Source organism: Hippoglossus stenolepis, chromosome 15, assembly GCF_022539355.2.
Source record: "Hippoglossus stenolepis isolate QCI-W04-F060 chromosome 15, HSTE1.2, whole genome shotgun sequence".
Lineage (NCBI taxonomy): Eukaryota > Metazoa > Chordata > Actinopteri > Pleuronectiformes > Pleuronectidae > Hippoglossus > Hippoglossus stenolepis.
The window spans coordinates 14,832,038-14,857,687 of record NC_061497.1 but is presented as its reverse complement, the minus strand read 5'-3'; the positions used below and the strand labels follow the sequence as shown (position 1 = coordinate 14,857,687).

The following is a 25,650-nucleotide window of genomic DNA, read 5'->3' as shown; positions in this document are numbered from 1 at the left end:
ACACTACACCTGGCATTCTATTGGTTGGGGATTTTGACCGACTCATAAATCCAAGTGCAGAAAGAAAGATCCAAAAGCAGAGGAGACAACCGAGAGCAGATGTTTTATGTGTGCACAGAAGCAGCGGGAGGAGAAGAGCTGAAGCTGGAGTGAGGAAATCTGTCCAATTAACAAAATATTTGAGCGCAAGCGGACAGTATAAGCACCAGCAGAGCAAAACTTAGCACACAGGGGCTATTTGAGCACAAGCACTGGGTTTTGAGTGAAAGCATTACAAAATCTGAACATGAAATAAAGTCCTGCTCTCAAAACTTAAAAACACAATACCCCAGCTACCCCCTTATTTTTAAAGGACAAGCGGTGTAGATGACGAATGGATTGAGTTCAGTGTTGTGATTTCACTGTCCTCACTGACGCCATGGTTTTATTTTGAAACTTTGTACTTATCTTCCCATCGATGGGTTCAAACATTGTATTTGTAACCAATATTAAAACGACTGCTCTTGTTCTCTACAACTTCCTCACTTTGACTTTGTGACGGTTATTGCATCCTGTGATGGTCCTAAGGTTTCATGTTGTTATGGGCAAACACTTGAAATATATCTTAGTATAAACAGTCTAAACTGAAACTGCATATACTCAGAGGGTGTTTTTGCTTTATTCATCAGTTGTGTATTGACACATAAGGAATTTGACTCCCGTTGTTTGTATTGCAGCTGCTCTTAACGTGCCTATACAGAGTGTAAACACAGCAGAAACCACAAAACAAACAGGAAACATTCGTCTGCATCAGCGCCGCGGAACATTATGCTCTCTAGGATCCATACATGATATTGCCGACACATATCACCATTAGCCGCAGCCTGACAGTTTGTGAGTGCTCCTCTGAGCAGTGCCAGATGTTTTTGTCGTTTCTCACACTGGGAAAGAAAAATGTTTTGTGCTGACTGTTTAGAAGGACTCAGAAATAATCACACAATCATGCAATTTCCATTTTGTACACAAAAGTGGGACTAATTCCCTCTGGCTGAAGATCATAATTGGATCTAATTCAGTTCAAATTGGTCTCTTGGTGTCTGTTTTGCGTGTGTGTTTTAATATTTAGTTGAAAGGAGCACAGATTCAACAAATGTTGTGCTGATACTCAAATTTATAGAAATAATCACTCAAACTTGTTAAAAGCAAATTTTGCACAGTGAGGAAAGAACGTTGACGGGTGTAGGCAGTGTAAAGTGGTCCGGGGGGATCGTGAGTATGTCAGGGATTAAATATTTTTGAAAGAATGTTGGCACAAAGTTTTCTATGTGTTCATTCATGCATTTAATTCAGGGTTTTTTTTGTAGCTCAGAATCAAGCGATGAGGTGATAATTAATGTTTTAACCTCAAAGGTAGATGTAGAAAATAGCAGCTCATGGTTGACTGAAGCTGATGAGTCTCAGAGGCCTTCCTCCAAACACCTTATTTTAAAATGTGATGGCTAGCAGATGGCTCTTTACTGTACTTGAGCGCTGCACATTAGAGGCTGACGATTTCCTTCAGCGTTATAGCCGCAGTAGAAAGACAGATTTAGTTCCCCGGCTGCCGGCATCACAAATAACCACCACTGGATGTTTGTGATGTTGATGTTGTGAATTGAGTTCAGTCGTGTGGTTGTAACAGTGTGAAGAAGATGGTTCATGTTTCTTCAGGTATATCTTAATATATAGTTGTCACATGCACATTAGAATATTAAGACAGTAATAAGTAGATGCTGTCGTTTATATTCATACTGACTGAAGCGATCTGTGAGAGTGGAGCGTTTCAAGGGACCTGAGGGGCCCAGGTAGGAAACGACACACACACACACACACACACACACAAACATATTTAGACATTCTTATCTTCAACCAAACCTTTTAAATTATGACATTTTAGCAGAAAGCATGGTCTGTGGTGTCTCCTGTACACAGCCGATCATAGAATTTTTGGAGGTTCTCATAAAATTGTCGTTGCCGTGGACAAACGTAATCACCCATTTCTTTTGTGGGGGTCCCACTCTCAGCTCGGGGGCCTCTGGAATAGCCTGCACTGCCTACCCTGTTGCATTGTCCCTGTGTGAGACAGGATAAAATCCACAGTCCTTGGTTTGTGCAAGAGTGCACTGCCATGATATATGAGATGAAGAGTCAGTTCCCTCCGGTCTCTTACTCTCCTCTTTTTTAATTTTTCACCTTTCTCTTTAAATCTATTATTACAAGCTTGGGGTTCAGCTAATAAGCTGCTGGTTCACTTCCTAATTTAAAAAGCCCTCGAACCAATTTCTCCAAAACTTCTGGAAAGAAAATGAGTGTGAAATTTCCTAGGAGAAAGTAAGTGGCTGAAAAGGGGGAGACGGGCCGTCTGCAGGCAGCTCTGCACGACGCTTTAAGCACCTAACAATACTGTTGTGGCCAGAAAATTGGTGGTTGTGCAGAGAGAAACATGAAAAGGGGAGAAAGGGAGAGACGGTAGCGCGGTGTGAGTGGATGGCATTCACCTTCCAGCACATTTAGTCTGTATATAATGGAAGTCCCTTGCTGAACAAGTGTGATCTGAGGAAAGCTGCCTGAGGCTGCACTGGTTTTAAAGAGTATGTCTCTTTAAGCGATTTAATATTCTGGTCAAATAATGGCTTCCTCTTAGACTTTCTCCCTGCTGTGGGATTTCAAAAGGGACCATTCATTCCGCACCGCTTGTGCTATGTTTGTGTGAGACTCTTATATATGTGTGGCTGTGTGTGTGTGTGTGTGTGAGTGTGTGTGGGCCAATGCCAGAGGGCCAGGCAGCACATTAAGACAGTGAGTGGCAGATCTCATTTGGTGTTTAATTTCACAAGGGTGAGCTTTCATCTACGAGGGCCCATTAGCCGCAGGCCAGCTATAGCTGAATGATGTCGGTGATTCCTTGTCGAGTGATGTTTACACTGACGGGACGTTTGCATGAGGTTGACTGCATGTGCAGTGGTGGGACGTGTCTAAGGATGTTTACCTACGTTCTGACTTGAGTACGTAGGTAAACATCCTTAGACACGTATTTCATGTTCATGCTACTTAAGGATAAGATAAGAGGTCCTTTATTAGTCCCACAATGGGGGAAATTGCATGTTTTTGCAAATATTATATTTTTTTACTCTTCTACCTCTTTTTAACACCTCTGCTTACTACATTTAAAATCCCATAATGAGCATGATGAGCATTATTTACAAACAGAACGGACTGTACGGCTCAAGTCACACACTTTGTATCCATAATGCATCTAGATGTGATTTTAACCTGATTAAATATACACCTGTTTCTCCAGTGTCCACTTAGAGATCTGATTAAAACCTGATTGCTTTGTCTGGCTCGCGAAAAACAACCTCCTCTCGTTTGCCGTCGTCTGAGAAGAAAAACTAAATGCAACGAACAAAATATAGAGGAATAAGAAGAAGAATAGATGACGACAGTTGCGTCCATGAAGCTGTGTCACCGAGTTTGTTTGTTTTTGTCTTGAAGAACTTTGATAGTTGAGAACTTTGGAGAGCTGCTGAAGAGTGTTTGCTGCTAATAGCTGCTGCTCCCTCGCTGGTTTGAAACAGTCAAGTAAAGAAACGGGAGTGAATAATGAATAGATGTTTTGTTGAGTTTCCGTATTTACTAGTTACTGTTAGGAAGAAATAATGTTCTTCCTTTTGGTGCATGGAGGTCCAGCTGTTAAGGTGGAATGTTTTCTTGTGTAATTGACATCGTGAATCAATCAATACACCTTAAATAATGACAACCCATGACACCATTCCATTTGTTTGTATTGGCTATATTTTGCCTGATATATGCTTTTGTGATCTCCAGCCCTTTAGAAAATGTTTATGATCTGTAAACATTAAATCCTCTCACATCAGAGCGAGCATCTTTCTGACTGGTTCACTCCGACAGCACTAAACCTTATGATCTTATCAGCCAGTGTTTAATACCAAGTGTAAATGGGATATAAATAATCTCCCTGACCACTTAGGATCCTGATTTACTGATCTTTCAACGCCATGACACAGTCTGACATTTTATCCAGCTCCGTTTGTTGAAACTGACAGTGAGATGCAGCTCAGAGACTCACATCCACAACATACACACAGAATACACAGTACAGCGAGCAAGCAACATATGGTGCAGTTATACAGCCAATGTAGTTAAGTACAATACTATGAGAGGGATGGTAGAGGCACATTTTACTTGTCTTTCCTTCACTGGGTTCTTTCACTTGAAATCAGTATTTTCACAAACACAATAGATCGATGTCTACGTGACATGGCGGTGAACCCCCCCCGAAGAACGATCCCCTGACTCTGCACTTCTCTCGGGTGCTCCGGAGCATTTAGTGTAGCACACTCTCACGAGCTCATTTCCAGACGCAGCAGGCAGCCGCAGTGAAAAAAGTTCCACCAAACTTCCTGTACGCTACCTGCTCGGCACCAACCTGGAGGACACACAAAGGGCTGCATTGACCCGGTGATCGTAGAGGAGCCGGGGGAACTGATGGAGGACAAACTCGGAGATAAGCGGAGGGTGTACGAATCAGGGCAGAAACGCGTCGTGTCCTGCATGTGTAAACAACGAGGCAACTGTTAGCTGACATGTTCAAGACGTCAGGGTTGTGTTTGCAGCTTGTTCCACTGCCCTCAAGTGTCCAAAATAGATTAATTAAATCAATTAAGGCACCTTTGCATAACATATTGTAATATTTATTGACTTTGGTGATACTGCAAATGCTTTAAGTACTTTTACATTGTGGCATTGCTACTTTCCAGGGATCTAAATACTACTGGTGCTTTGTAGGAATATAATATTTTTTAAAAACTGTTAAAAGTGTCAAAAACAAAATATCCGGCAGCATAGATTAGAGCATAAGGTGAATCATCACCATTTAAATATTAAATATTGTGTTGAAGAACCCGCTGCAGACATTTTAACACCTGCACTGTTTGAGAAGCATCGCGTCTTTCTTGTGCCCTTGTGTCAATTTGTAATTTTACAGGCCCCTACGGTAAATTTGTTTTCAGACTGGTTCCGCAGTAAAACACACAATAAAGTCACATAATAAAGTACGAGACAGACTGTAAAAACAATAAACACATTACCTGAAAGTACAATGACGCGCAAGACAAGCCGCCGTGTCACACAGTGCGACCGTAAACACCATCAGCTGATGAGACCTGACGAGAAGTCGCTGCTGTGACTGGGTCCAATAAATATTTCTCGTCAGCGCGAAATGCCAAGTTCCTCTAGAGGACGTCAAACTCACACACGAGGGACGGACACAACGTAACAACAACACCTGTGCAGTGAAGTTTTAACGCAACACAATGACCTGCAGTAAATACAACCTGACGGTGTTCATGTTTTAATGTGGCTACGTCACGGAGTGCTGATCATTCAATACTCTGTTGTTCTTGCACTGTATTTTAATAGAAGGTCGTCCTTTTATTACACTATCCTGTTCATCGGCTGTTTTTATTCCAATTGAAATGAGTAGTTGTCAGGCTCATTCACCCCAAAGCCAGTAAAACACATATTTATGTTTTCATTATTAAATGTCTGATATATTTTACATAATTTACCAAAGGATTTTGAGAAAATTGATGCTTGTGGAACAGTTTCAGATGAAGGGGGAGTTTGAAGTCCGTTTCCATTTAGTTGAAGCAGAGGAGACAGACAGAGGAGCTGTGTTGTTGTCTGAGATTCTGAGGTAGACAGAGATTGCCGGGTTTGGACATGGGCAGCTCACAGAGAACATCTGTGTGATTGATCTGATGCACACGCAGACAAAGTGTGAGGCAGGTGCAGCACGTGACGAGCAAACAAGCGACTTCAAATAAAGCAAAGTGTGGCCACAGCGTTTGTGAGAACGATCTGACAGCGACTGGAGCTAAGATCTGCGCCTTTCTTTTACTATAGCAGATGAGCGGATGATGATGGATAAGTGTGCAGGTAAAATTGCTAGAAAAAGAAATGCCCGCAGCGAGACAGACACACATGAGCCGTTCTCAGGCATGAACTCTGTAAAATTTCTGGGAAATAGTGTCTTCAGGAGATTGCCTTGCAGCTATGAGGAACGCAGCAGGAGATTGTCCGGGTCAGACACACACACAGGGGAGGACATGATGTTTAAATTCCGCTGCGTGTTTTTTTTCCTTACAGCACATCGACAGCTGTGTCGGCCCCTATCGTGACAAGCTCACAAATCCAGACATTTTCCTGCCGTATTCTCACAGGGGCTCACTCAGACATTTTACGAGGAGGCTGGCAGGAAAAGTCCAGATCCACCGACTCGGAGAATTGCATTTTCACACACAGCCCCTTCTGGGAAATTCAGGAAAATGTCTGGACTTCAGTGCAGTGTTGTGAAGCAGCCACGCCCACAAGTGTATGACAGACATGCAGTTCAGAAAAGAGGAGGGGAAGCAGCAGGAGAACACGAGGGAAAAGGCAGAAAAAGCCGAATCCTGACAGCTTTTCACTTTCCCGCTTTGCACACAATAGTGCAGTTGTGATGCATTGTTTATTTCTTTTTCCTGAAGAGTTTGTGTGTGTGTGTGTCTATATGTGTGAGTGTGTGTGTCGCTGAAGTGAAATTGATCTTCTGAGTTTATATTTTAAGCTCCCAGGCCACACTCCGCCATTTGCGACTTCAGAGGGGTTGTCTCTTTGTTGACATCAAAAGATGTTCCGTGTCCTTTGTAATACAGATAATTATCCCCATCAGTCTGAGCTTTGATGTTTACGTAGCTGAATTACGCCGCGCACATGTGCGTGCGTGCGCGCGTGTGCACGAGGAGTGTGTACAGTATTTGTTCCATTGTGTGAGTGTGCATGAGCATGTGCAAGCATGAACATCGAACCAGGTATTTGTCTCTTGAAATATAGATATCTATAAACAGCTCACTGGAATCGTTGAAGGATGAAACTGTGACTTTAATAGAAGCTATTAATAGTTATTGAGTTTTAAGCATCGTATTTTCGTCTGTACACATTTGCCTTTGTCGGGTAAAGACATTTTTTCGTGTCGTATCATTAATCTCGTAGGATTTGTTCTCCTCTGTCTCATTTATCTGTCAGATCTATTTGTGACAAATTCTGCACATTACGACTGTGATGGTTGCAATTACATATTCTGCTGAACAAATGATGAGTAAATTAAGACGTTAGAGTACATTTGCTTACTATAAGGATTATGACAGATCTCAGCCAAGGTGTAAAGATTTTCAGTTAAATTTGTTGTGGTTAATCTAATACTATTAAAAGAAATAAAGAATATAATTTTTTCATATTAACTCAGGTACTTTAGGGCCATATTGAAGAAAAACTAAATTCAGAGATTTTGAAAATAATGTTGTTATATTACGAAACTACGTAATTTGAGAAAAAGAGAAAAATTTGAAAAAGACATTATGATGAGAATAAAGTAATAACTATTTTTTGGGGGGAAATTGCAGCAATGAAAACCGAGGCTCGCCAGACTTTTTAATAACCATTCTCATTGTTTCTTGACAAACTACAAAACCCCTTTGAATATCAATATAACCACCACTAGGCAACTTGCTCAAACTCTGGTGTGGTTCTCTCGTGGGAATAGACTCTGTTTCTGGTATAATCTTTTCAAAGTCCTGATACTAATGATAATGTGGTGCTGATGTGCCAAAAGATTTCTTATTCATGAACCCTATATTTCTAAACTAACAAGATTCTCCACATTCCTATATTTAAAAGGCTGATTCTCTTATATTTCTCCTCTAAAATGACACGTAGCCTAAAAGTATGACTTTATTCTTGTAATATTATTACCTTATTTTGGAAAACTCATATACTCTGTCCTACTTACGCACAGAGAAAGTAAACTGTCCCATTCCCTTTAAACCCAAATTAATATTAAGAGGACTACGTGTGTGTGATGTGTTTTATTTCTGGAAACTGCACTGAAAGAGTCTAAAAGTCTTTGTGTGCGTTGTGTTTTCCCTTTTCCACTCAGGTAGACACTCATGGGAAGCCTGGGGGTCTGGGCGGTAGCTGTGGCCGCTCTGCTGGGAACGTCAGGGTGCTGGCCTGCTGAAGGGCACAAGGGCAGCAGACGAGACGCAGTGGATAGAGCCAGCATGTCACGTATCTTCTCCACCTCCTCCCAGGGACCACACTCCATGGTATGTACACTGTACAACCTCCCTCTCTCTCTCTCTCTCTCTCTCTCTCTCTCTCTCTCTCTCTCTCTCTCTCTCTCTCTCTCTCTCTCTCTCTCTCTCTCTCTCTCTCTCTCTCACATACACACCGCTCCCCACTGAGGCCACCACCTTCACTCTCTATCAAGCAAGTGAACAATTTATGGTAATACACATCGATCATATCAAACATAAATCAAACCCGGAGTTACACAGAAACATGCGGCGAGCGAAAGCAAACTCTGTGTAGTTTGTGTTCTATGGGACAGCAAAGTCTTATCTGGATGTTTCCTGTGGCAGTGAAGCCGGCAGCCTCAGCATTTCAATCCATCGATAGGCCCATTTTGATGAGGTTATAGTTTGAATACCATGAAGAACTGATGCACACACGTGGGATCATTCTAAAGAAAATCATGTCACTTTGAGGTGTACACAGAAGAAACATTTTCCTTTTCCCCCATATCACTCTTTTTTCAAATCAGGTCATAATATAAACAGCTGAACTGAAATTGACAGCACCTATTTGTCAGTACAGATATAGTGATTTATGACAAATTTAGGTTGAAAGCCAAGAGTAAAATCTATTTAGAGCTGAGTTTAAAATTGTGTTTATTGAGTCGATGTCAGCAAATCCTGCACCAACATCTTTGCCAACTCGCAGACGAGTTCTGACTTGAGATGGCGTTCACATCAATTTTCAATTCAGGAACTAATTTTAATTATTCCGAGACCACATGAGGTTATAAATTTGTTTATCAGGGAGGATGTCAGCAAATCAGCAAGTCACTTTCTAAAATATCCCCCTGACTTTCCCAGTTACTGGTGTTGGCTCCATTGAAACCAACATTGACCATCCAGTATAACCTGCATGATTAATCTACTTATCAACTGGTTAAGTTAACCCTGAGGTTTTCTATCTGGCTACATGTGGAAGAGAAGTCATTAATTAAAGTCCGATCATCAGAAGCATGCATACAGTACGGTGGTATGATAAGAACAGCTGACGTGTGCTGGTCAATTCCGTTTGTGAAATGTGAGCAACATGATCACATAACTAGAATCACACAAAATAATTGTAAAGATTTAACTAAAGAGTCTAAATATACACTGTTGATAAACACAGGAATTTAATTATGTTTATTATTGAGTATAAGACTGAACAATGACTGGAAGCTGAAGTAATGCCACACTGTTTCTCCTGTCAAAGCAGAGAGAAGTTAATATCTGATGAGGTCAATTGGACTGAAATGTTCATTTATTATTGTAGGAAATACTTTGCGTAACGATAGAATAGGACAGATACAATGAACGGCTACAGGTGTAAACCACCTATATTTAGTTTTGTTGAGCTCAGTTTGTAATACATACACTCAGCAGCTTTTCCCCAGCGTTGGGCCTCCACATGCATCATAAAGTCATACACCAGCACTGAATTAGAGGTCTTCACCAATTTGTACCCACTCTGAAACAACCTTTCCACGCTAGCTGCTGAGCTCACGATGATTAGCATAGATTTAATATTTCGTCTGCTGTAACAGATTTCAGTGCGGACAGAGCTCGGCTGTTCAGTGTGATGAAGGACCTCGGTTTTATCTACGAGGGAGTTGAGAGAATAGGGCCACGGGGGATTGCTTAGCTATACCTTGCAGCGCGATGCAGAAATGTGTACTCTGTCTACTTTTGCTTTCTCTCTGCTTACGAAGACACGGTGACGACTGTCTGCCATTGGTGATGGATGATGGGATGGTCCAACCCAACCCTAATTAGTACAGTGAAATCAATAGTCCCTGTCTAGACCTTTTATTGTGGCTCCATAATTTAGTTTTCACACAAAGTTTGGTTGTAGCTGACACCACTGGGAGAATAAGTGACAGAGATTGTAGGTGGCATGTTACAGCAGGTGGTGATGGACACAGCTAGTTGGAGTTTGACTAGTTTTGAAGGTGTGATAACTGTGATTGTGATTTCTAGCATGAAACACACACAAAAAAAGACTGAAGAGGATTTTTAACCAATTCATGTGTTCTATTGTTTGTTTTTATGAGTGGGCTTTGTAAGCTAATGGAGAAGGCCACATAACCATGGCCTTATTGTAAAAGTAAAACATCTGTGTAGAATAAGATAAAAGTCAAGTTCAACATTAGTAACCAAGCACACACAAAGTCTTATTTAAACCTGAGCCAATAGATTTCATGTACTTAAAAGAACAGGTCGATTTCCCCAATTTGTGCCCAGATGAGCATCGTTCTGTCTTTGAGAGTCACTGTGCAGGTACCTGTGGGTTGTGTTAATATAGTCACGCTGCTCTTAAAGGGCGTTCGAGTGTGCCGTTGTGTTGCGTTTGTCAACATTACCATCTTGTTGTTATGAGCCAGGCTAGATTGCTAAATAGGCCTCTTGGTCTCTGAAGCATGGTTCAGAGCAGCAGTTCTGGGAAGGCACGGTACAAGGGCCCGTTTAAAACTGACAAGTGATGAATGGAAAAAGACAAACAATTACTAAGTATTTAGTATAACTCTTAAAAGAACTCAAGGGAGCTCATATTATCATCCCAAATAGTGTGAGATTTGAAGAGGAGAGTGACTCATGGTCATTACATTTCATCACTCGGTGTTTGTACACCCCAAATTGTGTTTTTTGTACTGTCATTGTTAAACAATGACAGTACAAAATAGCTTTGCTTTATCTATATAACTGTATTCATTCATTAATGAATTTATTAATACATTTCCAGACCCAATTTTCCAGTTTAATTGAAGTTCTGTGTAAGAATGAACAAACTCTTTGTTCAAATTGGTCTTGGTGTGCTTTTGTTCATGGTTACAACTAATAACAAAAAGCAAGTTTCATTTTCTTTGTGTGCATCTTTTGTTTGTTTATCCATTCACAGCAGTTTAGAGATAATGACTGAAACACAATTGTGGGAAAGTTTCTAAATGTTCATGCCTGGTTGCACTGATCACGGTGCCACACAAGAGATTCATTGGTTAAAGGGGAAAACAGACGAGCCCTGAGAGCTAACTGGTCCTTGCCAGCGAGAACGAGCCCTTTAACAAATGTTGTCAGCATAACAGAAACATAAAGCTCCAACAGATCGTCATACCCGCAGACACACACATACCACACAGCCCTGCGGTCGTCCTAATTCTTTGTTAAATGAAGCATGTACACCCCCTGGTCTGTTCTGAGTCTGACTCTCTTTGGGCTTTGCCAAGTTGGCATTTGGCTGTGGTTCTGTCCCAGGAGATCAGTTAATGCAAAAAAACAAATTCCCAGGCATCCCCCCTGGACCTGAATCAGAACTTTAAAAAGCTGTCAATTGACGCCAGAATTTAAAGTTGACCCTGGGGTGAATTATGTAAATCCTTGAATTCACATGATTGCGCAGCAGGCATCCTGAAAGCCTTTGGAAATGAATAAGAAGTGCCAGATGTAATTTTCTTTTTCTATGACTGAAATCCCCCCCCAACAATATAAAACATGTAAACTGTTGGGGTTGGAACAGACAGAGAAAATACAAAAAAAAAGTCCAGATGAAAGCCTTTTGACTGCTTGTCGACTTCCTGGGGGCCGTCCTGGATACCTACAGAGCAACACAGGGTTGGTGACAGCTTTGGTACAAATAGAGTTTGTCTCAGTGCAGCCAGAACAAAATATCGACAGGAAACAAACTCCACAAGGCAAAGTAACACAAGTTACACAATAAATCGATTATGGTTAAAGGGCAAGCAAATAATGGTGGATTGTTGGAACTGAGAGAAATGTTTAGATCGCCCCTATGTGTATAACCACAGCCCTAACTAACATTTCACTGAGAGATGGAGCCGGTGTAAACAGGGTGATCCTGGATTCTTGTCCTGATGGTACGTGTTGCAGTATAGTGACAGTCAACACTGGTGAGCGTGCAGGGTTTTCATATGCTGTTTAGTGTGATTGGGTTTTGGGGGAGTGGCCTCTCTGAAAAAGGAAAAAAATGATTTTGCAGGAACCACACAGGAAGAGGGTAATGCGCTCATTGGATAAAAGGTTTAGGAGTAAGAGGGTTGTGAATTGAATTAAACAGGAAAACCTGCTGCAACAATGAAAATGAAAAAAACATTTTCTTTCTCTCACCACGATGGCAGCTTCTTCTCTCGAGTTTTATTTCTTTAGTAGCAGGGCCACCCAACTGCATTTAAATTTTGAATATGACTTGTGCCCAATAAGCTTTGCTTCTCATTACACTGCAGTCCCCAGCTCACTGCTTTTCAGGCCGTCTGTTGATAATTTGCCCTCAAAGCTGAACTTTCCAGGCAGATACAACATATGCAGTGGTTACCATAATATGAAGCAATAATACATTACACTTTGTGTTTGGGTGTCAAGCTTCAGTAATGTGACACTGGAATCAAGACACTATATTTAGGTGTGGTATTGTGTAGAGTACACTTGGGCCACAAGAGCCAACAATGTTACAATGTAGTAAAGGTGGACACAGTAGGTTGTTGATGCAAAACTCACTGTTATGCTTGTGCTGGCTCAAATGCACTGTATAATGAGTTATTATATTTTAGGCGTCAAGTTTTATAAACTCCAAGTTGTATTTGATAAAAAACAATTGTTTCCAGGTTGTGAATCAAACAGAATTTCAATGGAAAAACACATGACAATAGAAAGAAGACATAAGCATGAAACTGCATACAGATATGTTAGATGAGAGACATTTAAATAGGAAAGTGAATTGAGGAGGAAAAAAGGGTGAAATTGGGCCTCGACAGTGAAGTGTGAAATAGAGGTGATATGTCAAAACCAAATGTTAGGGCAGCTTTCATTTATGAACAGAGAAGAGTCGAACTGTGAGATTGCCAAAGAACTAAATTCATGATGTTTAGTAATATTCCAAGTAGACTCTTACGACTTGCTCTTAAATCAATATAGGCCTAGTTAAATTTACCCACAGTTATATTTACTCTATTAAAAATGTCCATCAATGGATTCTGTTGGTTTTTAACTAAATTGTGTTGTGGTTGCCTGGTCTCCACCCCCCCCTATTAGCACATTAATTTACCAGCACTATATCAGGTTGGGTATAAAAATGTAAGAACTGATTGAAGCTGTTGTTTATGACTTTGCCTCGAGAAGCCAGGAACAAATTTGAATAAATAAAATGTTTAGAGGACACACTGAGCCAGTGCGTATCAGTGGGACATGAAACAACTCCAGGTAATGATGCAGGGAGAAATGCATTTGCGAGGCTTTAGTTCTATTTTCGGAGTCATCAAAATTATGCCTGTGAAGATATTAACACTTGTGCAGAGTACTGCCAAAGTTTTTTTCCTTTTTCTCTCTTGGCTCCTTTTCATTTATCTCATTAAGTAGCTTGTTGGTACACTGATGAATTGCTGTTGGATAAGACAGAGCCCCGTCTTTCTAAGCAACAGACATCAGGGAGTAACTGTTGTGAAAGCACAGACACGTATGGATCCAACTTCCTTTCCCCGATCCTCCCTCTTTGTCCTAATCAGACAGTATCTTCAAAAGGTCGAAGTATCGATATGCTCTTTGTGTCCGACTGTAACTGAGACTGCAGCTTAACAAACAAATAGAAGCCGCAACACGGAGTTGGCATCGAGGCAGCTAATTCTCGCAGAGTAATTTGTTGTTGACTGAATCAAGAGCCAGAGAGAGAGATAGCGGATACACATAAACATACGGGTCCTTGAATGAAGTGCCTGCAAAGCAGCACATACAAGGGAGTTAGGAAAAAAGGCAGATTGACGCTGACTTGGTAAAAGACATCAGTCTCTGTTTGCAGCGATGTCAGATTCTTGTTTCGTATCAGTGTTTAGATGGAGGCATGTAGACCTCACAGATTTGTTTGTACTAGTTTTTTTCGAGAGGCTGTAACAATCGTATCGAGTTTGTACACTTTACCACAAAGCCCGATGAAATAGGTGAATCTCTAAACAGAGTTTTATTTTAAATCGATTCAAAGTATCACAGGTGCTTCTTTTGTGTGTGGAACCAACCAACAACCTAGGCTTATCAAGCACTGCCAAGTAGGGCTGTAAGGATTCTTAAACTGAGACTGGGAGGATGGAACTGCTTTACTATGACACTCTGCCACCGGTTTAGTTTCCGAGATAATTTCACTGATGTAAAAAAACTCAATTTCCATTTCACAATCAAGACCTATGACACATTTACCTCACATTTCCAACTGTGTGTGTCTCGTGATGGTTTTCGTCCGATCGTGATCGAGAGAACATGCCCATGATAAAGTCCGCCTAGCTTTATTAGCTCAAGAGGGTTAGTAATAATGCTGAGGGTCAAAAATCAAGGTCTAGACCAAACTGTGGATTTGGAGAATTGTTAAACCTTTATCTAAGGTATACCGTAACCCTAGCAACAGTACTTCTACTTGACTAGCCGATGTGTGGTACCCTTCACTTAAACCTACTACAACCTGCTCCTGTGGTAGGTGGCCATGGTATGAGTGTATTAACACTTGTATTCTTGCATTGTATCCCACATGTTATATATACACCAACTGTAGAAAAGACACCAGGTATATTTTCCCCTTGTATATGGATTGATTGCACAAGTTGAGGTAGTTAAATCTCAATCAACCCCCTGGACACAATTGTTGCCAAAATTGTTTTGTCAAAGCCCAGTTGGTGAAAGTTTGAGTAGCCTAACCTGACCTGAAAATAACAATGCCTGAGACATGTGGTGTTCCGTAAGCGAGAAAAAGTTGAGGAAAAACAGACTCGGGGTCTTGTTAAAACAAACTGAATGTCCTGTCCCCTCCGCTGAGCACATCTCTCAGCACTGTTCTCATAAACTTAACACATCCTACCAATCACCATGTCTGCCTGCTGGGCAAGTGATGTATGCAGACACACACCCATCTAATCAGCCTCTATCACAAAGAGGGAAAAATGGAAGAGAAAAGCATCCGATCCGCCCCTAATTGAAACCCAGTGGGTTTGCCCCATTTGCTCAAATTAATTTCTGTCTGTAGTTATTTACATTTCTCCACCCACTGGATGCGACAGACGTCACTGGAGAGGAATAAAAATGCCGTCTAATCTCATGCGTGTGATTGTTCGCATCTATCTTCTGTAGTTGCCTTCAATTATTTCCGCACTGGTATTTTATCACCGCGACTGTCCACAAAAGCCGAGTGTACGGCATGAAGGCAAAGTGACGGAACTCACTCCAGAGAGTCGTGGTGAAGAGAGGACCGTATTTTTAGACACACAGCCTTTCTTTCACCTCTATGCTTGGTTTGGTTCTCTAATCAATTGATCAAACAGCAGCACTCGAGATGATGGAAGGCGGTGCTGATGAGTACACTCAATTTTATCCTGCCATCATAAGGAAGCACGTCTGCAATTAAGATGGACAGATGGCAGGAAGAGAGAGGGATAGAGAGAGAGAGAGAGAGAGAGAGAGAGAGAGAGAGAGAGAGAGAGAGAGAGAGAGAGAGAGGGAGAGGAGAAGGAGGCAATGACAGGAGGCTCTAAAACTGCTGCATTTCTCGCGAGGCTCTCGGTCCCCTGGGGAAGCTGGGAGGGCCTCGCAGACACACATGTTTTATCACCGAGCCTCATTACTGGTGACATCGACACTGAGGGACAAGAATGCAAAATGTCAAAACACTTCAATTGCCCGCCACATATTGGTTTCTTGTGAAGCTCAAGTGTTGTGTAGGAAGACCCGCTTGTGTTCTATTTTTAAGCGGCGTGTCGATCCTTTGTTTTTTTTGCCTGTGCACGCAAAATTCCTGGTGCTGTAACAAGCGCAAGCGATCAGCTGCTGACAAGCACACAATGCACACCGAAAGTACTACAACTTGTGCACACACTTAAAGATGGGTGACAGGAAAAAAGCTAACGTTGAGTGTGTCAGTAAGGTGTCGGGCCACCTCATCCCAGCAGAACAGATTCAGTAGCATTGATTTGACTCAGGAATCGAACTGGAAGCATGAACACTATCCTTCCACAGGATTGAAGAAAAGTATATAAAGATGGACGACGTGTCTCCGTTTCCTCTCACTGCCCAGAAATGAAGCTAGGAATGTTGCCATCTTGAGTATTTGGAGCCAGAGTCCACTCAGGGGCGATTGACGGATGCAGCCACGGCAACAAGGTCCTGCCAATACACGTGTTTGACAGAATCGTGACTCAGCCTCAGCTGTCAATCACGACGTTTCAGCCTCTTTTTATAGCATCAATTAACTAATGAGCTAAAACAAAACTTGCTGAACCAACATCAGTGTGATAAGGATTACCTTTGAGAAAAAGATATGCCTATTTGATGTGTATTTTGACTTCTTAGTTTGGTCCCTGCCCCATCCACTAACATGGAGGATGCAGGGTTTGTGACCTATACAGCAGCCAGCCACCAGGTGTCGATCAAGACACTTTGTCTTCATGCCTTCAGTCTATGGTTTGTACTGTACATACACAGGTCAGCTGAATCCCTACTGACAGTAACAGTGAAAACAAAACAGAATTTTATGCCCAGCGAGTTGCAGTGAATTTCACTTCTTTCACAAACCAAAAACTTTCCATTCGCTTCATTATTAATTCATGTGTAGCTGTGTTTGTATCCCTCTCACCTGTTCGTTTTACACATGGACTTTGACGTCTTCACTCCTGTTGTTTGCCATAAGGTCTCCATCTCTTGTGATTCATTCATATAATGGGGCAGAATGTGGTTTCCCCTCTGACATCCACAGGCATTTATATTTAAAATGTTGCTCGACGTCACCTGTGCTGTACCGCTCAATACAGACCAATTCTTTTTAATGTAGATATTTAGGTATCTCACAGCTGGAGACTGTTCTCCTTCCATTTCATCTTCTAAACACTAGTTAAAAAGTCAAGTATTTGGAGAGCAGTTTATCCGTGTGGTGTCGATGGTTTGACATGCTGATATACATTCCAGTACAATGTGGTGTCACCTCCGTCTTGCAGCCTCTCGGCAAGTGTATTTCCCATTGTGTGATTGAATTGACTGTTGGATCCGCCTTTGTAAAAAGGTCTTCCTGTGTCTCTGCTGTCACCCACCATTCATTCTCTCTCCCTCCCTCCCTGTCTCCCCTTTCCATTCACCTTCCATCTGTTCACCTTTGATTTCCGCCGCTGTCGTCTTTCTCGGAGCGCAGAAAAAGAGGAAAAGACACACTAACGAATGGTCTGCGAAAAGCTGCAGAAAAGGCTGTTGTTGTTGGTTTTTTTTTTTGTCCCACTCCTCCGAGCCTGTAATAACCACTTTTGTGTGTGTGCTTTCTGTTTGCAGGAGAAGGGGAAAGCAGACGGGAACATCGATCAATGTGAGTACACTTACTGAGTTCCAAACAAACAACATTTTTCAAAATATGCCATGTTGTGCTCCATGACAATTTTTTTTTTTTTTCATCCGCTGTTACAGTGCCATACACTTTGGCTTTCTTATCGCCGGGAAAAATGCTGTCGGAAAGTAATTCAAATCTAAATGTGTCCCCTCAAATTGACCGTGCAGCCTGTTGTGGGGGAGACTTCTGATAATGATATTACTGTGAGAGGCTGGAAAATCCTGCTGCTTCCCTGAATCACATTTATTGCTTCACTGTCCTGCGACAAAGTGTTTTGAAACATTTTGCGATTTTTTGGATTTTGAAAGCGTTGCAATTTGTCAGTGGACACCAACAGATGATCTAACCCTGTCAGTTGTGGAACAGGAAGCCCTTCGCCTCTCTGTTTGGTTTCTCATAAATATTGTGAAACTCGAGAAGAAGGCTCCACCGCAATCGTCCCTTAACTCACCTGACAAAAAGTGGAAGCGCCTGACATCACTCATTCCAACTGACAACCTGTCTATAAGTTGAAAAATACATTTGTCCTGTGAATAATTATTCCGCTGTCAACCGTGTTCGGTCCCCTGTCACAAATGATGACACGGGTGCCTCGTCAGGATTGATGACAGGGGCCCTCAGAGAGAATGAAGTGATGTTTGTTTGGCTTGAGCTTTGTAGGCTGTTTTTTTACGATGATTGCTCAGACAGCTCGTGCCTTTATAAATAAGATCATGCGTGTTCTTGACTGCGAACCCCTCAGATTAATGGCGTTTCTATAAAGAAAACGTCTCATCTGCATTCTTCAGTTGTCCGTGTCATGCACGTCTAAAAGAAATGTTTCTATTCACATCAGTCCTGCTGCCCACACAGGCCCATGCAGCCCCTTGTGTTTTACTCAAGCTATAGGCTGTGCCAATCAATGCCGCCTAGTGAATTTTAATGCTGCCAGTCTATAGCTGTTTGTGTTTTATGTGTGTTGCTACAGTGATTGTGTGTTGGGTTATGGGCATTTTCAAACTGTGAATTTCCTGCAGCCGTTAAGTTTCATTGATGTGGCTAATCTGTGCACAAACCACGGACTGTGCTGTACATAAAGATAAACAACATGACAGCTGCCCAAAAGAGAAGCCATGGCGTCTCTACTGCCACCTGGTGGCTGACTGCAGAATACGTCGCGAACTCTCATCCGTGCCGAGTCAAAGTAAATGTCGAGTCATTTTGTATTAAATGTGGTTTCTGCCATTTTAGTTTTTAACATATTGATATGTGTCCAGGTCAAGTTGTCAATGTCATGATTAACAACAGAGACTAACTCATGATTGGTCAAACTCGTGTATCAATGGGACCTTGCTAGGTCGACTCCTTTCGTCCGATCGCAACTGTCCAGACTCCGAATATACAGATGACAGCATTTATATGTTGTCTGCTTCATTTCTGGACAGTTTGAGGAATTGGAGAAGTGTTGTCCGTTGGTGTAGAGTATTGTACCACTAACTCATTAATGGCTAATCTGCTCTGCCATTTTAGCGACAACTGCCATGACCAGAATCAATCTGAAGTTTTTATACTGGTACTCGCTTAATGGCAGCAGTAGTTATATCAGTTATAGGAGTAAGCCAGTATTAAGTATTAAGTTAAAAAAAACTGTTTGAATGCTTTGGTTAGTTTTATCCATCTCAGATTTTGATTTTAGACCGTATTGTTTGGCTCCTCCGCCACAGAGCTCTGTTTTCATTCATGTGTCAGGAGTATATAAATACACAGGGCAAGTGAGGATGAAACGGAATTTGTATTCATTTTAATCTCGGTGTGAGAAAGAGTGATTCAGCTCTTGTTTCATGCACCTACGTGTTATTGCAGCGAAGTCGTTCTCCAAGTTTTGTTTCCTGGCTACCAACCATGTTTGTTTTTGTCACATTTGTTTTTTGTTCACTCCTGGCTGCTTTTCCATCTCCTAACCCAATTGTTCTCTATCAGTCTGAAATGGCTGAGTTGCTGTAGAAGGTGTTGTCACGTAGCTGCATATTGGCAGTGCTCATGAAGTCTCTGCTTTATTTCTTACTTTCGTTGTGTACGGACTAAGCTTCTATGCTTTTTTTTTTACTGTCCTGCTGTTTTGTGTGTTTTGCTGGATATGTGGTGCATGACAGTGAGACCGAGCCGTATGTGTGTAAGTTACTGTAACAGCAATATTTCCAGGGCTGACTGCCTCCTATTTGACAAGTGGCTTCCTCTGCGAGCATTAGGCCTCTTATGGTGTGTTGTCGTCATCTCCAGAGCAAAGCGCTGCTTCTCTGCGGCTGTGTCTCTTTCCCACCTAAACATGACCCAGAGGATCTATTTTGTTCATGTTTATTATTCAACATTCACAGCAGCGCATCCTGTTCTTTTTTTATGTCGGGATGTTTGTTTGTTGATTTATTTTTAACACTATTACATATGTAGTTCCCTAAGTGATAATTGCTTTTCTAGCTTTGCTCACCTGCGTCTTACAGTTCTGCTACAGTAACACATCATCCTGATTGGAAACACACTGTGAGGTGTTTCTGTGATGGGCCTTTCTATTTGTACTCTGCCTCTTCTCACAGACGTCGATGCTGACATATGTGCGTGAACAAAAAAAAGGACATCGGTATTGATGGGGTTAGTGAAAACAAACAGAAAGGTAGATTCTACACGATGAGCAAAATACAATTTTATAGGTTTATTGAAATGTAAGGATGTAAGTCCAGTGAATAATCTAAAATGATGCAAAGGTAAGTGCTAAACTCCCAATGGTTAGGAAAACAGTTATTTTTGTTTGTCTGTGATTTGCTCTTTACGTCCCTGTATCTCCTTGTGCCTTGTCAGCGTTTTCTGTGATACCGTGACTTTAAGTTTGGAGGCTGGCCCAAGATTCATCAGTGAAGATTTCCCTCTGACCTCTTTGGTGGATCAGTGGCACTATCCACTTTACCACAGAAATAAACTTAATTGGAAAATCAGTTAGGAACTCGCTGGGGAATTCAATAGTTAAATATTGCTAACACAAAAGGGAAATAAATACTGTAGTAGAAGTAGTACTAATACTCTAGTATTACAGTTTTTTGTAATACTTCTATAACTCACATTAGATGCCTCCACTTGCTCCAGACCAGCAGCCTCATTCTTCAGTCTATATATATTTTGTATATCATGTAAAATAAGAAAGCACGGGGGATACAAATTAACCTTTATTTATAGATTACAAAAGACATGCAAGGAGTTTCTAGCAAAGGTCAATGTATTTGTTACTGCCCATTAAAACTCAAGGCTCACACACACACACACACACACACACACACACACACACACACACACACACACACACACACACACACACACACACACACCAAACACACACACACACACACAGCTTGCATACCTTAAATTCAAGTTGTCGTTGTGTATTTTTGTGCTGAGCGCAAGTATAGCTACATTCTGTGTTGTTGAGCAACTTCACCGCCATACATATCCGAAAATTAAGTTGCCATGGTAATCGACATCCAAATCAGTATTTAAAGGCTATTATATTACTACAAAATTCCCATGCCCGTAAAAATAAGAAGTAGTAGCAAAATAATATTCATTATGGATCAATTGTGTTCTCAGTCAAGGAAAGGTTTTATCTCAGGGATTATTTTGTTTTACACGTATTGTTACCAGCACTGACACTGGGACAGTTTCACCAGAACATTTAACAAACTTAACAAAATACAATGGCAAATTTTTTTTAAAAGTCCAGGTCTGGAATAACTTCAAATTTGTGAAGCTGATCCCCAAAATGTTGACACTTTTTTAAATATACAATACATGACAGATGGCACCCACAGTCACTACTGAGAAAGTTCACAGCAACAAGATGATGTAAGCTTCTTAAAAGCTTCAGTAATTGATGTTCCATGAATACATATATATAGCCACATATATACCAGAGATAAAAGTGATGCAGTGATAATGTGGGAAGGGTGAACGTTTCCTCTAGCCGACAGGCCTGTGATGCGTCCGCCCTGTCATTTGAGGACAGCTGCTTTTAATATTGTGAGCTCTTTTTCTCACTTAGCGTTCTGATTTCCCTCTTGAGACTAATTATCTGCTGCCTGTTTGTATGCTAAACTAGATCCACTGTCAAAATCAGGCAATTGCATTTCACTTCCTAGATTTGCTCCACTTTTCCTTTTGATGAGGATCAGTGCAGCTCTTTACGATTGTCTGTTTTCACTGTTATTGGCTGACTTTATTCTGCCTCTACTTTCAGTTTACCTTCTCCCCTCTCTGCAGTACGTCCCTATGCTTTACCTCATGTCAGTGCACTTTCTTCACGTTATTTTTACTCCCGTTTTCACTCATCCTCTCCCTCTTTGGAAAACCATTATCGTGCCATCTACGCTCCTCACATTGAGAAGATGACATTAATCAAATTGGCCCAGTTTTACCTCTGAAACACAAATGTTACTAGTTCAGTTATATACTGCAAACATTGCATATGAAGGTTTTAAACTATGGCTCACAACAGGAATTCTCAGTAAATGACATTTCACTGGTTGGTGATGTACAATCCATCCCTGGTCCAAATGTCACACTGAGGAAAGTGTGCAGCCATTTTCCCTGAGTGTTCTTTTTACAGCGCAACATTGTTATCAGTGGGATCTATATGGAAAAATTGAATATTGGCCATTTATCTTCCCAGGGAATGGTGATTAATTTGGCCATGAGTGCTTAATTTATGAACCTTTGCAGGCGCCTAATCAGGGTTTGTTACCATCACAAATTAAACAATGGGAAGAGGCAAAGCAAGTTAAGCAGTCCTGTGGCTCATTTAGATTGTAATTGGGTGAGAACTAGATGGGACGAGCTTGACAGAGACACTCTCTAATAAGCAGCAAATGACTTGGGAGGAAGCTGGGAGGAGAACAAGCAGACGAGAGACGAGAGTGGAGAGAGCCTCTAGAGGCAGGGATGAGGGAGGGGGGGATGGGACAGCAGTGAAATACTACAGCTTGAAACTCATGCTTTGGCTTATCAATAGAATGAATTTAGTATTTGCTATTCTCATTTAGACTTTTGCTTGATTGCCCTGTCTGCTTCATCACCATAGAAAACAACATAAGACTATTTTATGGCTTAAGTGATACGGAAGAAACACAGAGCAAAATGAAGAAGTGAAAACTGAAATACAGGGTAGGCTTTACAAAACTGTATTTTTTTGCCTAGTATCACCAATCATATAGCTTTAATTTTGGTGCACTGACAAGTACGGCTGGGCAATTAGCTGAAAATGTATCAAAACTGACATTTACAACCTCTAACTGTCTTAATTTTGCTCATGTCGGTTCATTCGGTTTAAAACTTTCCCCAATGTGTGCATTCACGACCTGCTGGGTTTCCGCTACATTCATTTTGCAGCGCTAGCTGACTTTACACATTGAATAATCGTTAATGAATCACAATCGAAGTAAAAGTTTGAACTAATCATGATATTGATTTGAAGCCTCCTGCCTAGAAACTGCTGCCACCTGTACAGTCACTCTGCATTTTGAAACCCAAGTTTGAGGGGGTGACAGGGTTCAGCGGAACATGGTACAGGTGTGGGAGACAGGATTAAAGCGGGGAGAGGGAGAAATCCCATGTGCGACACCAGGTGCCAAAAAGGCTCGAAGTTGTTTGTTTGTTTTTCTTAATCCTTAAAGTTCTCCCAGCTCGTCGCAGAGATTTACCTGCCAAATCCCAAGCACGCGTAGAAAATGTGTTGAGACAAACTCGTGATTTTGGTGTGAAGTTGGTGTTCTCAAGTAAGTAATCAGGTGAAGAGGCATTAAAGTGCACAGGCTGGTTACTAATATAATGGAACTGCTAATGTCTTAAACAGCCGTCGATGTAAATGGGATCGTGGTTGGAACACGTGTGTCACAGCCAAGCAGTCACCGTAAAACAAAAGATTAAAAGCTGTTCTGTTGGCAAAGCAAGTTTATTATTTCAACTACAACGCAATCAGCCTCAATGATGTGAAAAGCATTAAACCTTTGAGCTCTGCGATGGTCCTCCAGTGCTTCAAATGCTTCATATCTCTAAAATCAGTATAACCTAAGCAAAGAAAATTGTATAATAAAATAATATAATAAACTGTATAATGCACAGGGAAGGTTCGATGCCATCACCTCTTACTGTGTTCAAGGTTGAAACAGAAATATTCCAATCATTGAGTGAGAAACAAAAGCCAATACTGAGATGTAACATATTATATTCTCTTCATTTACACACGTTTGTCTACCTGAGATTGATTCTGCATGTGCTTCAATTAAAAAAAGCTTTGTTCACACGCATGTTGTCTTGCATATTCGCACTTTATGAGCCCGAAGAAGATTTCTAATCACAACTTGATCTTTCACATGTAAGATGCTGTTGTGTGTGTGTGTGTTATTCTCCCAGACACATCCTGAATAATTAGAGGGTGCGAAGTTGTAAGTCACTGTCTCAGTCACATCGTACATCTCTGTGAAATGTGATTTCATTAAACTGAAGAGCAGTAAAGCTTACCAAGCGAAAAGTTCATCGAGTCATTGAGGACTTAATCAGAATAGTAAAATGAAACGGGCTTTGCTAAAATCAGACCTGTTATAGACATAGTTACAAAATTAGAATATCTTCAGGCGAAGTGGAGATTTGCACCATAAATCTCCCAATTTTTACAGTGTCAAGAGCCTAAATTTGATCAGGCCGGGCGTCCTGCCTCATTTCCTCTCTGATCTCATTCACATGCTGCCAAAGTTTCATGGTGTGATCTTTTTTTTTCTTGTTTTTTGCCAAAAAGTCTGAAAGTCAAAGACAAAAGGGGATTGTGGCGGCAGTGTAAGCTCCATGTTGAGCAAGCCTGGAGACACCACTGAAGGGCTTAAGGAGGGCACACACTCTCTCCAGGGACTTGAGGGGACTGACAGTGGCACTCGGAAGAACACTTTCGTGTGCCGAGGCCAAGCTGCACCAGTGGGCCTGCTTGGACACACACACACACACACACACACACACTGGAATGCAATTAAAGTGACAGAGCCAACAGACCAGGGTTAGGTGATGAAAGACATACTAAGAGTCAGCAGACAAAGGTAGACATTTATTTAGAGAACGAGAGCCTCCTAACTCTTTTTATATCTAGTGAAATAGAGAGGCAAATTATTATTGCATTATTGTTTTCACCAAATATTCAAACTTTCTTTTTACTTTCACCCTCTTCAATCCTAACACATATATATTCTCAGCCTTTCAAACCCAATTAGGTGCCGAATTTGCTCATTGTGGGACAAATAACAAAGATTACGTTGATTTGCATTGAAAATCAATAGTAAAATTGATTTGAATGTAGAGGTGACCATTGTCGCCCCACAGCAATGAGGTTCCTGGTTCAAATCCCTGTTTGGCTGGGGCCTTTCTGTGTGGGGTTTTCATGTTCTCCTTGTGTCTGTGTGGATTTTCTCAGGGTACTCTGGGCAGATTGACCTTCTCTCTCATTGCTCATCCCAACCTTATCCTTATCCTGGGGTCCCTAGCATTTGCCTTTACTCCCTACGCCAGCTCCCCACAGCTGCAGTCTTTGCCTCATGTTAATGTTAATTTGTCCTTTACCTTCTTAAATGTCAGCAAACTTGATAAATTCAAGTTTTGAACAGCTCCTGAAGTGACATCTTCCTCTGTGTTTTGTTCCACTGATTAATTTTCTGTCTATCAATTATTGACTGAGAACAACAGATGGCATGCGTGTCTAAAATCTAAAATAATTTGTCGTCTGATTACTCCAAAGTCTGTGTTTCCCATTAATACGTAGACTTTTGTCGCAAGGTCTCAAACTTTTCTTCCTTGTAAAACTGTGTGCAGTGCTCTTTGCCTCACTCTCTCTTTATATGTCCTTCTCTTCCTCTTTTCCTCGGCAAAGAAATCCCACTGTCTCTGTGGGCTGTCAAAACAGCCATAAAGTTTTTACGATCCTCGCAGGAAGGCAGACATCGTCATAGCTGTGGCTGTGTGGGTTCCTTTGAGGGGCGTGCAGTTCTTCGCTAGCGAGCAGACCCCGTCATAAAATAAAGACATGACGATTCTATGTGCAAAAGGTCA

The 25,650-nt window shown here is 41.3% G+C and overlaps 1 protein-coding gene across 1 annotated transcript in view; it reads left to right on the top strand.

The window, feature by feature from the left end:
* Positions 1 to 25,650, top strand: part of LOC124854890 (follistatin-related protein 4-like) — an 84,353-nt gene that overhangs the window by 12,421 nt on the left and 46,282 nt on the right. The window contains exons 2-3 of the mRNA XM_047343580.1: positions 8,018 to 8,186; positions 17,490 to 17,523. Coding sequence (XP_047199536.1) covers positions 8,028 to 8,186; positions 17,490 to 17,523 — 193 coding nt within the window. The 5' untranslated portion in view covers positions 8,018 to 8,027. The remainder of the gene's footprint in view (positions 1 to 8,017; positions 8,187 to 17,489; positions 17,524 to 25,650) is intronic.